The following is a 17,089-nucleotide window of genomic DNA, read 5'->3' on the forward strand; positions in this document are numbered from 1 at the left end:
GTTATTCTGAGGGAAATATGAGCCAGCACAGTCTGGTACAGAGTGTCTCGCCGTTTATTGGTCTGGCAGAAATCCATCTCGTTACAGTTCGGAAAGCAATGCATTCGCTCAAATGACTTGAACATTTCCAATTTGTTAAACATTTTGAAACAACACACAATCTTGGTTTTGCTTAGAGGTTTATATCTTAGGAAAGGAGAAATTTCAGGTTAGGAGAAATGGAAAGTAGCTGTTCAAATAGTGTAAAGTTGTCTTTTTTGTTCCGTGCTGTAGCCTTGGTAAAATTCAACTTAATGTAATATGTTTGATGTTTCTGTGTGCTTTTTTGCAGGCAAGCTTTTAAGTGCATTGGCACGGTGCACTCCAGAGCAATGGCTATGAGAATGTCTTAGCCCAGCAAGCACTTGCAAGGGGGGACTCTGCTTGTTTCTCCCCCTATGGAAAGTCCAGGTGATGAGTCGGCACCAGTGATGGGGATCCATTGAGTCCTGTCCCTGACACTATTCATTGCCCTTTCCCCCTTTACCCTTTACCCCTGCCCTGACTGGCCAGTGCACGAACATGCTGCGCTTCCTCCCTCTCAAGCTTGGCCGTTTGTACCGGTGTCTGAAGCTTCTCTTTGTCTTGGGGCTGTTTGTCATCTTGCTGATGAACACGCACAACCTCTTCGCCTCATTCCAAAAGAACGAACTCACCGACCGAAGGTTCATCAACCTCAACAAGTGCCCAGCCTGCTTTGGCACCAGTTGGTGTCGCAAGTTCATGAATGGACAAATATCTTTCGAGACATGGGGTCGCCTTCGCTTCCTGGATGTCTTCAATGTGAAAAACGTTTTCTTCGCCCAGTACGGGGAGCCTCGTGAGGGTACGCGGAGGATCGTACTCAAGCGGTTGGGTTCCAACCAAGAACTTGCCGATATCGACCAGAAGATTTGCAAGCGGGCAACAGGTCGGCCTCGTTGCGATCTCATCCAGGCCATGTACAAGACTGAGTTTGCCCGACTTAATGGGGATGTCAGACTCCTAACTCCAGACGTTGTGGAAGGCTGGTCAGATCTTGTTCATTGTCCGTCCCAAAGACTGCTGGACAGAATAGTCAGGAGGTACGCTGAGACAAAAGACTCTGGAAGCTTCCTTCTCAAGAACCTTAAAGACACAGAACGGATGCAGCTGTTGATGACTTTGGCTTTCAATCCGGAGCCCCTAGTGCTTCAGGTAGGGTTTTTCATGTTGTCTATTAACCCATCTCTCTTTGACAGACTCCCTAGGCCTGTGATATATTGTCTGTGTTATAAAAGCCAGATCTTAATGTATGCTCTTGAACTGCCCTTGATAATTCTGCCAGCGGAATGGAACCTGTCAGTTTGGTGGTCTGCAAATAGGCTAAAAAAAATGCCACTGTAAATTGTAGGGTGTGCTACTTTCCCTGCCTCTGTGTTTCCATTCCTGGCTGCATCTTATTTTTTAAGCCACAATTCTCGAGTTTGAAGTCCTGCCCCTGTAATCTGGGAGGACCTCAATTGGGAAGTGTTTAATTGCAGCCTTATAGTCCAAATCTGATGGATTTGTCTTGCCTTGAATTTTTAATTATTTAAAAACTGAAAACTGTTAATGTTCACAACTATGCTTGAGGACAGAGTTTAAAGGTATCACAAAATCTGCCTTGCAGAATAGCACAGTTAAAAGGTATCTCACTGTCATTGTACCATTTTAGCCTTCATATCAGTGTATTCTCTTCTGATAGACCATGGTACTTCCCATTTTGACATGGCAATGATAATAAGGGCCACTATCTGACCACTTTTCAATACTGATTTACGATTGGGCGATCAATTTCAATTTCACTTGTCATTGACCGCAGCTGGTAAATGCCCAGAACAACAAAGTAACACAAGCCCTGTGAAGACATTCAGTGTCTTGCTGACCTCTAATCTATCACAAGTTCCTGACACCCTCTGGCGTTTGCTAGACAAAGGGGAGATCATCCCAATCTATAAAATCTGATTAGTTGTGTGTGGTCCCTGTCATTCGGCACCCTCCTCCTTTGTCTATCTGTTTTTCTCACTCTCTGTTGCTGCTTCGGCACTGCCCCTCTTTCTTTCTGCTATCTAGATAATTACATCAAGTTCATAATGCCATTACATATCAGTTCAAAGCACCCTGTGATTTTTAATCTAATCCCAGGTCCACTTCCAGGACGACATCTCCTTCTGTCTGTCTCTGTTTAGGCCCGTCATTATTCTGTTTGAGCTGTTCCTGCATGTTTTTCAGTGCTCATAAATAGTTCATTCTGTGCTGAACTTGTGAACCGTTGGCATGGGGAATCCTTCCCCTTGGAAGTACTGAATAACCTGAACTCTTCAAGCACCAGGGGAGCTTCCGGGAGACCCTGAAGGGTGGTTTAGTGCCTTTGGCTGTTCCTTACACAAGAAACACCATAATGTTTCAGGAACAGAAGGAAATGAGTGGTTGTGCACCAGCTCATAAAGAATTAATGGCAGCTATGCAGAGTGTATACCAAGCCGGAAAAGATGCTTTTTTTGTTTTATAAGGCTAGAGTTTCATTGTTGTTTCAAGTAGAAGCTTCTCTCTTTACAAAACCTACTGTTGTGGTACAGTGATGGTATCAGATCAGAATTAACATATTTAATAATTCATTAATATACGAGGTTGCGGAAGCTGCTTTAAAAGCTTGGCAAACAGTTTCATAATAGATAAACTATAAGGAAGCTCCTATTATGCCCCTTTTTACAAGATGTAAAATAAGTCTCTGATGTTCCCAGCAGGGCTGGGACAATAAATAGATGCATCGCGAATTGAGAAATGATTCTGGATCGATTCTGAGATTTTCCAAATGCATTACGATTCTCTCTTGAATCGATTCTGAGCTTAGTTTTTAACAGCAGATGGCACTGCATGCTTTAGAAAAAGCCATACTCTATTTGCTTACATGCACCACTTGAACCTTCTATAAAATAATCATTCATAAAGTTTGAAAAGGTTGAAGCGAATTACAGTGGGCTGTTTAAATGAATTTCACGTCATACAAGCATTCTGAGGTGCAAGTACATTCTCAGACTCAGCCGAATGCACGGGTGCTCTTCTTCATGAGCATTTGAGTGTGCGGTTAAAAACTAGCCTAGAGCGCCATCTGCTGTTAAAAACTAAGCTCAGAATCGATTCGAGAAAGAATTGCGGTGCATTTGGAAAATCTCAAATAACGAGTGGTGCATCGATTTATTGTCCCAGCCCTAGTCCCTAAAGTGTGTGTGAAGTTTTAGCTCAAAAAACAGATAATTTTTATAGCATGTTAAAATTGGCACTTTTTGGGGATGGGCAAATGTGCTGTTTTTGTATGTCCCTTTACATGCAAATGAACTGGTGCTCCCTGCCCCCTTTCAAGAAGAGGGCGGAGCTTCAAGAGCTATGCTCCTGCATACTGGCAACAATAAACAGGACAATCTCGTGCACTAAAAACGTCAGAAACCGCCAGTAGCGGTGTTTAGTCATCTGTCTGTACTGTGCATAATAAATGCACGTTTATGAATTACGCAGAGAGTGAGCATGGCTGAATAAACATAATGAGATTGGTCTCCTGGTGCCTTCACGTGCTACAGTCCAAAATCACCTCATTTTCTGAGAATGAATTCGAGCAGAACTTGTTTTTCTCTCACAAAGCTTCTCACTCCTACTTTGTATTTTTGTAAAATGCCATGATGCAATTCACCACTGCTTTAGTTTCCAATCTACTGTGAGGTTTCTGGCACTAAAGCGGCTCTTTCTCTCAGCTGTGTGAGAAACCGGCAGTGGAAACCAATCCTCAGCACTGTTGTAAGGTTGGCCCACAACACGCTCTCCTTTTCTGTCCGCCGAAATCATGGTGCTGCTAGTCACGTGGAAAGAAATTCGTCCCAAAGGAATAAATATTTTTAGAAACCAATATGATGGCCAGAAATAATGAATAGCATGTGATATGTAAGGCCTTTGTTTTAAAAGTCCTGCCATGAAATGCTGAAGCCAACCATTGTGTTTATTTTACACTATTCACATAAACTATAAAATTTTCCTCTTTCAACCAGCCAAATTTTAACCTTTAAAACAGCATTATGCTTTGTTCTCTGCTGAATTCTTGAGACGGTTGAAGAGATTCTGTGACCCACATTCTTTGCAGAGACGGTTATTAATTCACACTTTCATGAGCCAGCGTTCCCTGCATTTTATCTTCTGTCTGTGAAGCTGTGATGCATGAGGTCATGTCCGATAGATGTAGAGGCTGGTTTAGGTGACCTTGCTCAAATTTAGCCAGGAGCATGGTACTTTGTTAACAGCCCCCGCGTTAGCATAGGCTCTGCCTGCTCAGCCAGCTTGACAACAGGACATGACAGGCCTGTGGGGTTAACGCAGTCAAGGGTGCAGCACTCGCCTTCAGAACGGGCGCTTGTCGAGACACTCCTCCCTGCACCTGACATATTTTGTGAGTTCAGCTGGAGAAAAAATGGCAAAACGCTACTTCCGAAAGCTCCCTCTGGATTGTGGAGTCAAATGAGGGCAGGGCCTTTTTTTTTTAAATAAGAGAGCTTAAAAAACAACATGAAAGGGTTTCAGACATAACCAGGCAATTGCCAATGAGCTGATGTTGTTTAAGCCACTGCGTTTGCACATTGTTTTCTGAATGCGTAGTATTGACTAGGGCTGGGCAACTTCTTGTAGAGTTTAGCTCCAACTCTGATCAAATTCATCTGCCTGTGACTTTCTAGTAAAGCTGCGGTCACACTAGACTTTGAGCCTGCAAAATTTGCATGGACACTTGAACGGTTGTAATGTGACATCACACTCTACAGTTTCTTTTTTAAAACATTTAAAGTAGGGTTGTCATGGTACCAAAATTCTAGTATTCGGTATAAGCAATATCATTACAATTTTTACGGTTCTTGGTAGGCCTACCAATTTCTACCACAGCAAAATCTGTTGGAACTATTTTACTACTTTTTTTTATAAATATTACATTTAAATGTTTACTATTTATGATGGTAATCTGAAGAGTGAGTTTTGTCTTCCACAGTGGCAAGACATTTAGGCTATGTTTGATTTTTGCGCTGCTAGAGAAAGCAAAACTAAAATCACTGGCATGTGTGAAACGCGCTATACAAATAAACTCGACATGCTTTATCAAGTCTAATAACAAGCACAAACTGTGTTAAATATAATTTGATGTGCAAACAAAAAGATTGCTGTCTTGCAGTGTTTTTTTTCTATTTTAAGAATATGAATATAATAGGCCTTATTAAAAGTGAACCAAAGGAAGAAACATTTATAAACCCCTGCGAAAATGGGTGAGACATAAGTGAAGATTTGGGAAAAGAAACAAGGGATTCTATGTCCAGTGGAATAACTATAGAATATTGTTAAATTTGCTAATAATTGGGTGACCGGATCGCAATTCACAAAACAGAATACAAAGCTGAGAAAGCTTAAATTTAGGGCTGCACAACAATTAATCGTTTGCAAAATAAAAGTCTATGTTTACGTAATAAATGTGTGTGTGTTCTGTGTATAATAATTATGTATATATAAATACACACACATACATGTATAAATTTAAGAAATATATGCATGTATAAATAAAAATAAAAATATATATTTAAATATATTTTATATTATAAACATTTTTCTTAAATATACATATGTATGTGTGTGTATTTATATATACATAATTATTATACACAGAACACACACATTTATTACATAAACACAGACTTTTATTTTGCAAACGATTAATCGCGATTAATCGTTGTGCAGCCCTACTTAAATTTACGTACCTCTCTCATTCGTCATGAATCTAAATGTTTCCATGGCTGCGATTTAACATTTAATTGCTAACCTATTAATTCTTATGTAAACAAAGCATTGTGCTTCACTCTTGTCCTATCAGTGGGTACCGAATATACCCAGTACTCTGTATATCTGGTACTACAGATATGCTGGTATCATCAAATTTTCAAAAATTCAGTACCGACTTGGTACCGAAGTACTTTTGACAACCCTAATTTAAAGTAAAAAAAAATTATTCCACTTTGCAAAAAATGTGATGATTCAGTCTTTGGTCACACGTCTTCACGTGATACGAATTCCCAAGAACTCTCTAAAATGTGAAACTTCTTTGCATGCGTTTGCGTTTCTGGTCTCAAGAGTTTGCATGTGTATGGATCAAAGTCAATGAAATCCTGATTACCTTGATTAGATTGTTAAACTCTTCAGGAAAGTGGATCTTGAGGGTCAGAGTTGTCCAACTCTGGTATAGAGCATTACAGTTGGATAATAATACCTGTTTGGGTTCTTCATAGAGGAATTGTTTTGTAGGAATTACATATTTAAAGACAGATCTATCATGAGCACCAGAGTTTGAAAACATTGATGTATGTGTCTGTAGAAGCTATCCGTACATCTCTCTCTCATATACCATTATGATTTTTTGTATACTATTTAGGTAATGCATCTTATTCACAATGTTTAGATTTAGCAAAATTGCATTATTTTCAGAGAGTATATCTTCAATTAAAAGAATAGTTCACCCAAAAATAAAATTTTCTGATTATTTACTCACCTCAAGGCCATCCAAGATGTGTATGACTTTCTTTCTTCAGCCGAAGAGAAATTAAGGTTTTTGAGGAAAACGTTCCAGGATTTTTCTCCATCTAATTCAAGTGATCATGCCAGCACACTTCGCCAACCCAGAGGGTTAAACTATAAAACTGACAGAAATACTAATATACAGCAATGACTAGTCAACGTTTGGACAGCACTTATTCTCCACACTTGTAAAAATAGGTATCACAAATGCACATTGGGAAGGTCACACTTGACATATGAGTTCGTGAACAACCTTATTGTGGACGCGCATCGCAGAGCTGTACCAAGGCGAACATTTGTAGTTTTAAAAAGTATATATTTTTATTTTATTAATCAAAATAATGTGCTTTAAAATAAATGAGTTACTCCTACCTAGGGCTGAAACGATAAGTCGACATTATCGACAACGTCGACAATAAAAAATTGTCGACAAATATTTTTGTTGTCGAATAGTCTCTTGATCTCATACGACCTATTTGAAGGGCCTGCAATAAGGCGGTGTAACCAGTGGGGCGCTGTAGCGCAATACTGTAATGCAGCCCTCCGGATCCAATCCAATAAAAGAAGTCAGCGCTTTGGAGAGCATAGTGCAAACAAAGTCGAACCCGTGAAATGTGGGAGATTAACAGCATAAACATAACAAACATAACGTTTAGCATAACTACAGAATACTGTCATGCAGGGCCACCAACTCTCATTCAAACTCACTGTTCTCACGCCACACGTTCATTTTCTCACACAGTGAAAGATGCATCGCAGAGCAAAGAGGACACAGACAACGCACCGACAGATCAGGTTACTTTTGATATAAAACTAAGTCTAAGCTTTTAAATTCAGTCAATATTACTACGGGATTCAAACAATACTTGTGGTGGTGATGCTGTTTAACGTTGTGTGGCAGATCGCTGTAACACCTCGGTTCAAGCGGCATGTGAACCTATTCCTCTCTATTACAGCGCGAAATAAACATGAATAAACATCAAAAAGTACTTACTGAACTTACTGAAATGAATCCATCTCTATTGTAATCACTTAATCGGAGTTTTAACCGCAGAAAGAAGTCAATAAAACTTGCAAACAAATATATCACACAAAATGTAACCATTTACCTCAGGAAAGCCATTCAATGACCATAAACTCGATAGTTTGTGTGTGTGTGTGTGTGCGCATATATATATATATATATATATATATATATATATATATATATATATATATATGTGTGTGTGTGTATGTATGTTGTTGTTTCATTTTTCAAAAAAAACACCACATAATTACATTATATTTTTTTAACCTGAAGGATATTGGTCTATTCATTTGGCTTGAAAATGATTAAAAATACACTTTTAAAAGCTGAAGTGATTTCCTTGTTTTATTTACTAGTTAAAGTACAGTATAACTCAATATTTTAACTAATTGCTAAAGTAGAATAATCGAACAAAGCTTACTGATTAGCCAGTGCAATAATCGATGATTAGTCGATTAATCGTTCTAATAATCGATAGATTAATCGATTATCAAAATAATCGTTTGTTGCAGCCCTACTCCTACCAAGTGAGCATCACCCATTGTGTCATTCTTACATTCACTTCTAAAACCTCAGTTGCCTGTGCTTGCTCACCCAGCAGACGGAGTATACAGAACTAAACCTTTATATCTCTCTTCACTCGTTCTTGTCCTCAGCTGGTGGATTGGTGGTCTGTAGCTCAAAATGGGATGCAGAGAGGGAGATTTTGGGGGAAGGGGTGTAGAAAAGTCTGCCAAGCAGTAGAATAAGCACGGCACCCTGCAGGGACGAGTTCTCTCTGTAGACTGACTCGGTTTTAAAATTTAATGGCCAAGCAAAATGCCAGACGGGGGCTGTTCTGCTTCCACGCCTGCGTGGCGGACTGTAGGTCAACGATGGGGTTTGAGGGAAAAGGGCAGCCGTTTAATGTGAAGAACAAAACAACTTATGTTTAGTTCTTCCTCAACAGCCCTTTAAATTGGCTTATCAGACTGTGTAATATGTTTCACAGCCAACACGTTTTTTTTTTCTTTTTCTTTTTTTCCCCATTTACTGTAGCTTTACGTCACTCTTTATCTGAATCAGTGCTAGGCATTTGTTCTGACATGTCTGTTGTGAATCTTTGGGATTGACGACTGGAGAAAATGTGGAGAATTTCACCACACCCTGGCAAGGCGTTTTACATGAGAAAGGCGGTTAGTGACGGTTACACGTGAAACACTGGGAGGGATGGATGCTAATTACTGTTGTCTGTAATGAGACTGTTTAAGCTCCAGTTTAGGGCTGCAGCTAACATCTATTTTGGTGAACGCTATCATCTTGATGCCAAGGTAATGACATCCCTAATTCTAAATATTGAACTTATCCAGCACCCTAGCCTAGACTGGTAGGCGTCGTAACTACACTTCTGCTGGCAAAAAGTGTATTTCTGCATTGATGGCTATTAAAAGTATAATTGTGTATTACAAATTGTGTATAAATATCATTAATATTTCATTATAGTATATGTTTTACTACTATGAGCTAGGGTTTATGCGCGTCATTACGATAATTAAGCTATTTTAATTAAAACATACTGTTGATGAAAATATGATGAGATATAACTTCTTGTTATTATTAATAATGCACAATCAATGTTTTTGTGGGGGAACGTGGGTTTGGGGCATCGTGTACTTCTTGAAAAATGGACAGTGAACAAGCCTTTGACAACTGTGCAACACCGCAGCTTCCATTTGGATAGTAAAGGGAAATGCCGTACAAAAATGATTTGTGTTTTTCACGAGTCTCTGTCTTTAAGACCAAGACGAGTCACAAATTCGGTTGTTCACAAGTCCAGTTCGAGTTGCAGGTCGGTTGTTCACAAGTCCGAGTCGAGTCGCAATGTTGGTTGTTCAGAAGTCTGATTCGAGTCGCAGGTCGGTTGTTCACAAGTCTGAGTTGAGACGCAATGTTGGTTGTTCACAAGTCCGAGTTGAGTTGTAGGTCGGTTGTTCACAAGTCCGAGTTGAGATGCAATGTTGGTTGTTCACAAGTCCGAGTCGAGTTGTAGGTCGGTTGTTCACAAGTCCGAGTTGAGATGCAATGTTGGTTGTTCACAAGTCCGAGTTGAGTTGTAGGTCGGTTGTTCACAAGTCTGAGTTGAGACGCAATGTTGGTTGTTCACAAGTCCGAGTTGAGACGCAATGTTGGTTGTTCACAAGTCCGAGTCGAGTTGCAGGTCAGTTGTTCACAAGTCCGAGTCTGTAGTTTCTGGATGGCATGCTGTCCTAACATCAACCAGTCAGACCGTCCAACATGCCGCAACATTCAATTAGGAATTCTGGTCACGTTCGAGTACTCGTGCCCATGCCTAGTACCTATATACATTGTACACCTGTTTTTCCAGTGGTCTGTGCAACAGAAGATCTACCATTGGCATGCAAGTTTGTTATAGAAGTGTGTTTAATAAAGAACTGTGGGTGACACAGGAGAAGGTTAAAACTAGAATGATAAAGTACTGGGACTCTGTCTATCATGTGTTGGTGTCATTTATTGGGTAAGCAGGTGGTCAATATAACTGCAACATTGCAAGGCAGTCAGACAAGCCAATAACAAGTTTGTGATGAACATTTTACTGAGCAAACAAATTAATTCTGTGACTGATCCAGTTCAGGACAAGATGAAGCACTAACAAGAGCATTGTAATGATGTTCGTGCCATACTGTTAAATTAAACATTAGAGGATATTTCCAGCCAATTTCACCTTTGACATTTTACCTATATTTGCATTTCATATGGAATAATTAAAAGGCATGTTAGTCACGTATCACGAGGCAGTCTTGAACGTTGGTACACACTCTCTAGCCGTATCCGAGAGCCAATCATGATGAGTTTACATCTAGCTGTCCAGCAACCCCCCCTTGTTTAACTGCTTGAGCAAACCTTGTTAAACAAATAATACATTATGTAACATCACAACAGCATCATAATTGGAGTTCCACGGGAATTGTGGTTTAAGTGACTATTCTCAACTACAGTATGTCCGTCCAGGATGTTAACAACAACTGTATTTAAAATACTATCATTCAGATTCTTTTTTAAGAGAATTATAAATTTAAGTATCAAAATAAATGTGTGACAAAACAAATGCCAACATAATGGTTATCTACATATGTTTTAGAAAATGTTATTTGAATTTAAAAATACATTTCTTAGTCTAACATGCCATTGATGTTTTAAGGAGAACGTCAACCTGGCTTAACAACAAGGACATTTTCCACTAGCCCCACCATAAATCTGATCATTTTTAGGGTCACATTTTTATATGCACATATAACTATGTATTATTAAAATACTTGATAGCAGCAATATCGTCAACATCATTGATTCTCAAGTGTCTTGTAGCAAACATCTAGAAAATGCATGAGCTATGTGAAGTACTGCAACTAACATTTATTTGGGTAATCGAATAATCTTTAGATTATTCCTTTTGATTAATCAGATAAAAAGGCTGGTTTTATATTCTCTTTTCTGTAAGAAACAGTCACAAAATAATGAACATGTAAGAGGTAGAGTGTTCATTACTGGCTGTTGTTTCTCCAGGAAATGTGTGGAAATTCTTACATTCATATTTCATTGCATGTTGTAATCCAACTACAGTTACTGTTCTTATAAAAATATAATTACTTTCATTACGTGTAGCCTAGGATTTGAAACCCACAAATATTTTATCAAAATTAATATTTTAGGTCAAATTATTGTGCTCCCTTTCTCTGTTGCAGTCTGTGGTTAATGCACATATGCACTCACTCATTTTATGAAGTGTTTGATCTTTAAAAGGGATTCGCTTGCTGTCAGGATGAACCTTTTTGCAAAATGGAAATACCTTTGGTATTGAGAGTTGGGAATATAACCATAAACGTTATGCACTATGGAGAGAAAAAAAAAAGCTCATTAAACAACACGCATATAATAGAATAAATGTCACAGAATCCTAAATGTTTTAGTCTGCAAGATATAAATACACATGCAGTGCCACTAGTTAAATTTGCACACAAATTTTTCCATCTTTACTGTTGATCATTCATTGTGATTTCCGCCATCTGACTCTGCACAAGTAGTGTTACCAAATAATTATCTGACCAGCAGATATCTCTTACAAACAAAACGCACACAACAGACTTTCTCTTGTGAGAAGCTGTTGGGAAGGGCATGACATTGTAAAAACTGCAGGTTTACTCTTTTCATCCTCTCCTCTGGAGAAAAGCCATTTGTCTGAGGCTGTTTCATTTTGAGCATGGTGTGATTCTCTAGAGATCCGCTGGGCACATGGTCTCATTCTCTCTTCTTTGTTCTCTTTTTTTTTTTTTTTTCATCTTCTTGGTTTTGCCATTTACAGGTTCATTAATTTAACGTGTGACATTTAGCCAAAGTAAACTATTTACATTAGTCACAAATACTTAAAGGGTTAGTTCACCCAAAAATAAAAATCTGTCATTACTCGCCCTCATGTCGTTCCACACCTGTAAGACCTTTGTTTATCTTCGGAACACAAATTGAAGATATTTTTGATGAAATCCCAGAGCCCTCTGACCCCTCCATAGACAGCAATTGAATGACCACTTTCCAGGTCCAGAAAGGTAGTAAAATTATATTTTTAAATTCTTAAATTTTTGATTCAGTTATTATTTTTTCTTATCCATGATTGCAATACTTTTGACAGAAAACTGATACCATAATATTTGCTTCTATTTTAGAACACTTGATAATTATATAATCTAAATAACAAAATGATGATAAAAAAGAAGTGAAATCGGATGCGTTTCTGTCGGTAGCATGAACATGTCAATTTGCTTTCTCATGTCACCAGCTTTAAATATGCAACTTCACTGGATAATGAATGCATAAGTGACCAGCTGGAACTAATGGTAACAATCGTGACATTAAATGTTTGCGTGTTTTTGTCACATTGTTTTAGGTACTAATGTTAGCGTCCTTTCAGCATTGACGGCAAACATACTGCTGTTCTTTCTCTACTAATGCAGCATCTAGTCAACCACTTTAATGGTATGACAACATGTACTGTTGTACATGTACTGAATCCATTTCTGAAGTGTCCCGATGTGTGCAGTGCGCAGTCTCACGTGTCAAAACAAACTCCACAAGGCATCAGTGATTTCGCCTCTAGAGGTCGCTCTTGTACTGTGACAACGAACCCTTCTCAGCCGCTCCAGCGATGGATGCAACACAGAAAAAACTATTGATGTGGATTTTTGCCAATAACCAGTGCCAATTGATTGTTTTTGAAGTCTTTTACCCTTTTTTTTTTTTTTTTTTTTTTTTTTTTTTTTGGGTGAGAAACCTTGAATAAACTTTTAAGTGAGTTTCAGAAAAAATAAGATTATTATTTTAAGATTGAATTTGGTTCTTTTTAACATAAACTACATCAGAGGTGAGAAAGGAACTTGTTATTGTATGGATAAGAATGGAAATTTTGCACTGATTCTGAGCGGCCACTGTATCACTTCAGGTGGAGTTGTGCTCCCTCAGCACTTCTGAATGCCAGAAGTCTCTCTCTCTCTCTCATAAGCATGCTTCTTAAAAAAAGATAAAGGGAAAGATTTCCACCCAAGCACCTCGTTTTATTAATATTAAAGTTTAGTCAACGTTAAATGAGACCCCAGTTTCCAATTTATTTTGCCACTTCAACGCCTCATCGGTAACGTTAATAACTCCTGGATACTGGATTAGAGTTTTAAGTGCACTGGGGGAACGTCAAATAAGCAGAGCATTTTTCAGCTCTTCATGGACTGAACACGATTAATTACTTGAACTTTTTTCTAAATTATTCCCCAATTATTTCAATGTTTGCTAGGCGCATCGCTCAAAAATGGGTGAATTGTGAAAAATGAAAGACCGTAAATATGGTTTTGAATCTGTATTTTTCATTGTTTTTAACTATACAGTATTCACTATTATTTTGACACAGTAAATCACGTTCAAACATTGATTCTGATACCCAGCAGAGAGAAAAACGTGCTAATCATTATGACAATGGCAACGTTTAAGATATGAGAGAAGAATTTTTAGTCATAACATCATTCTACCAACAGCTCTTATAATATTAATAATAATATCTAGTTCAGTCATGAAACTTTGCATGCAATATGCAAGCTATGTCACCATTACCTTGTGACAAAAGCTGATTGACCTTTGCTGATTAAGCAGCCAATGAGATTGCTTGCTCAACATTTATATATATATATATATATATATATATATATATATATATATATATATATATATATATATATATATATATATATATATATATATATATATATATATATATATATATATATATATATATGATAATAGTCCTCTGAAACCCTCCACCTCCCCCAGCTCCACCTGCCAAGATTTGCTATGGGATTTATGAATGTCTATTCATGCAGCAGCAAAATATCTTACTGTGTATCTAATGGCAGTAGCAAGTCTGGTAACACTTTATTTTAAGGTCTTTTAACTAGTTGCTTATTAGCATGGATATTACTAGAATATTGTCTGTTTATTAGTAATTATTAAGCACATATTAATGCCTTATTCTGTATGACCTTATTCTACGTTCTTAATCCTACCCAATACCTAAACTTAACAACTAACTTAGTTAGTAAGTTCTTAAGCAGTAAATTAGGAGTTTAATGAGGGGAAAATATGTGTTCCCTATACTAAAGTGTTACCGCAAGTCTATACTTGCTCTGCAGCAGCATGCATAGCAGGTCTAGTCAATCAAGACCCAATACATTTACATTGATTAACATACCAAAACTACTTAGAGTTGTCATGATTGATTATGTTTTTATTCAATCAAAAATACTGTAAAAAGTAATATTGTGAAACTTTGATTTAAAATGTTTTCTATTTGAATATATTTTAAAAATTAATTTATTCCTGTGATGGCAAAACTGAATTTTCAGCAGCCATGACTTCTGTATTCAGTGTCATATGATCCTTTAGAAATGTTTGTGATATGCTGATTTGATGCTTAAGAAACATTTTCTTATTATCAGTGTTGAACACAGTTATGCTGCTTAAAGGATTAGTTCACTTCAGAATTCAAATTTCCTGATCATTTACTCGCCCCCATGTCATCCAAGATGCTCATGTCTTTCTTTCTTCAGTCAAAAAGAAATGAAGGTTTTTGAGGAAAACATTCCAGGATTTTTCTCCATATAGTGGACTTCACTGGGGTTCAACGGGTTGAAGGTTCCAAATGTCAGTTTCAGTGCAGCTTCAAAGAGCTCTACATGATCCCAGATGAGGAATAAGAGTCTTATCTACCAGAACGATTGGTCATTTTATAAAAAAAATGTATATACTTTTTAACCACAAATGCTTGTCTTGCACTGCTCTGCGATGCGCCACGCATGACGTAATCATGTTGGAAATGTGTGACATAGGCGGAAGTACCGCGGTAGGGCGAAAAACTCCATCTCATTTTCTCCTCCAACTTCATAAGTGGCCGAAATTATTGTTTTACCTTTTTTTGTAAAGGGCGTTTGACTTAGTCTTTGCATGTTTGCTTTGTAAACACTGGATCGGTACTTCCGCCTACGTCACGCATGACCTTTCCAACATGATTTTGTAATGTGTGATGCATCGCAGAGTTAAGCCCCGTTCACACCGCCAGTGACAAGCAGCGACAAAGCGACAGGATCCCATTCATTTCAATGGAGCGCTGGCGACTTCCGGCGACAAGAGCAACAGTGACCGTTGGCGGCGGAATGTAGGCGTGGCAAATGACGAGAGACAAGCGACAAAAGTTCAGATATTTCAACTTTATGCAAATCAGGAGCGAATTTCACGAGCGACAGCCAATAGGAATGAAGCTCTCTGGAGCTCACGTCACCGTCTCGAGTGCAGGCAAGACAGACAGGGATAGTTCCGGAGCGATTTCACTGTTTTATATGATTTGACTGTACATACATGGATATAATTAAATGATGCGTGGAAAAGAAACGGTCAGCAGTCTTGTGAGTTTGATTCATACATTTTGTGTTGTTATTATATGATGCTGTGAGCAATTTAGCACTGCTGCAGTTCATATTACAGTTTCCCCTGCATTGTGTTTATTATTAGGGACAAGAAAAATGATTATTTGTCAAATTCGAATGACATTTTAGTATTTTTGACAGTATGAGTGAGTTTAGTTTGTTGATAGACCGATCGTTAATCTAGTTAATTATTTAATGCACCAAGCTCTGCAGTCACAACACTCTACAACAGCAGAATGTTACTTTTAATTATTTTAAACCTAATTCCTTGTCCAATTAGAATGATTTCTTAGTTTTATCTATCATTTGTGACTGCATTTTCTATAGATATGATCAGATGTGCAGTCTACCAATGGCATTAGAGCGACAGCACTAGGAACGCCCACAAGCGACTTCACAGTAGGAGACTAGCGACATGCAGCGAAAAAGTCGCTGGCGGTGTGAACGGGGCTTTAGTGCAAGATGGGCATTTGTGATTTAAAATGTATATCATTTGAAAATAAGAAAATGACCGATCGTTTCACTATATAAGACTCTTATTCCTTGTCTGGGATCGTGTAGAGCCCTTTTAAGCTGCACTGAAACTGACATTTGGACCTTCAACCTGTTGTTAATCGTTGAAGTCCACTATATGGAGAGAAACCCTGGAATGTTTTCCTCAAAAACCTTTCTTTCTTCAGTCAAAAATAAATTAAGACATGAACATCTTGGATGACATGGGGGTGACTAAATTATCAGGAAATTAATTCTGAAGTGAACTAATCCTTTAACAAAAAATATTTTAGTAGTTCCAAACTTGTATGACATGCATATTTTTTTTTTTTTTTATATTTAAAAAAAAAAAAAATGTCTGCCAATGTTGTTTTGGACCCTGGTGACTCAGGAAATTAATTCTAATCCTTTAATATTTTTGTGAAAACCACAATACACTTTTTCCAGGATTCTTTGGTGAATGGAAAGTTAAAAAGAACATTTATTTAAAATCTTTTTTCAGGCGCAAGTCTTTACTGTCACTTTTGATCAGTTTAATGAGTCCCAGACTGACAGCTGCTGCTGCTGCATGGACTAAGCTATGTAAATGTGCCTGTATATGCTGTAATGCCAAACAGTCTCCAGGCCTCCTTACACATGTCTTTCTTTGGTAAAGGCCACCCTTAACCCTCATTAACAGAGCAAGACTTCAACAAAGCCCAACACAAAAGCTATTGGCCTGCTGTTTCTCTATTCAAATCCTTCTCTTTGAGGTTTGGGAGGTGTATTCCTCCCCTCTCCGTGGATTTCTCCCCCTTCCTTCTGGAGAGCCCCTGATCGAACAAACACAGGAAGTGTGCTGGGAGTGAGCAGCGCTTTGAGGCTGGGCTGTTCTCTGCTGATTGACCCAGTCCTCTTAGAGTATTGACCGCCCTTACTCGCAGACTGC

The 17,089-nt window shown here is 38.2% G+C and overlaps 1 protein-coding gene across 5 annotated transcripts in view; it reads left to right on the forward strand.

The window, feature by feature from the left end:
• The window catches only part of dipk2ab (divergent protein kinase domain 2Ab), a 50,329-nt gene that overhangs the window by 15,927 nt on the left and 17,313 nt on the right, over positions 1–17,089 (forward strand). For 4 of the 5 annotated variants that reach the window (XM_048174050.1, XM_048174049.1, XM_048174052.1 and 1 more), the window contains one exon: positions 332–1,215. In XM_048174050.1, the coding sequence (XP_048030007.1) occupies positions 562–1,215 (654 nt within the window). In that variant the 5' untranslated portion in view covers positions 332–561. Of the gene's footprint in view, positions 1–331; positions 1,216–8,727; positions 8,968–17,089 lie in introns of those variants that run through there. The other variant, XM_048174053.1, reaches the window with a different exon arrangement.

The sequence above is a fragment of the Megalobrama amblycephala genome, linkage group LG22, assembly GCF_018812025.1.
Source record: "Megalobrama amblycephala isolate DHTTF-2021 linkage group LG22, ASM1881202v1, whole genome shotgun sequence".
Taxonomy (NCBI): domain Eukaryota; kingdom Metazoa; phylum Chordata; class Actinopteri; order Cypriniformes; family Xenocyprididae; genus Megalobrama; species Megalobrama amblycephala.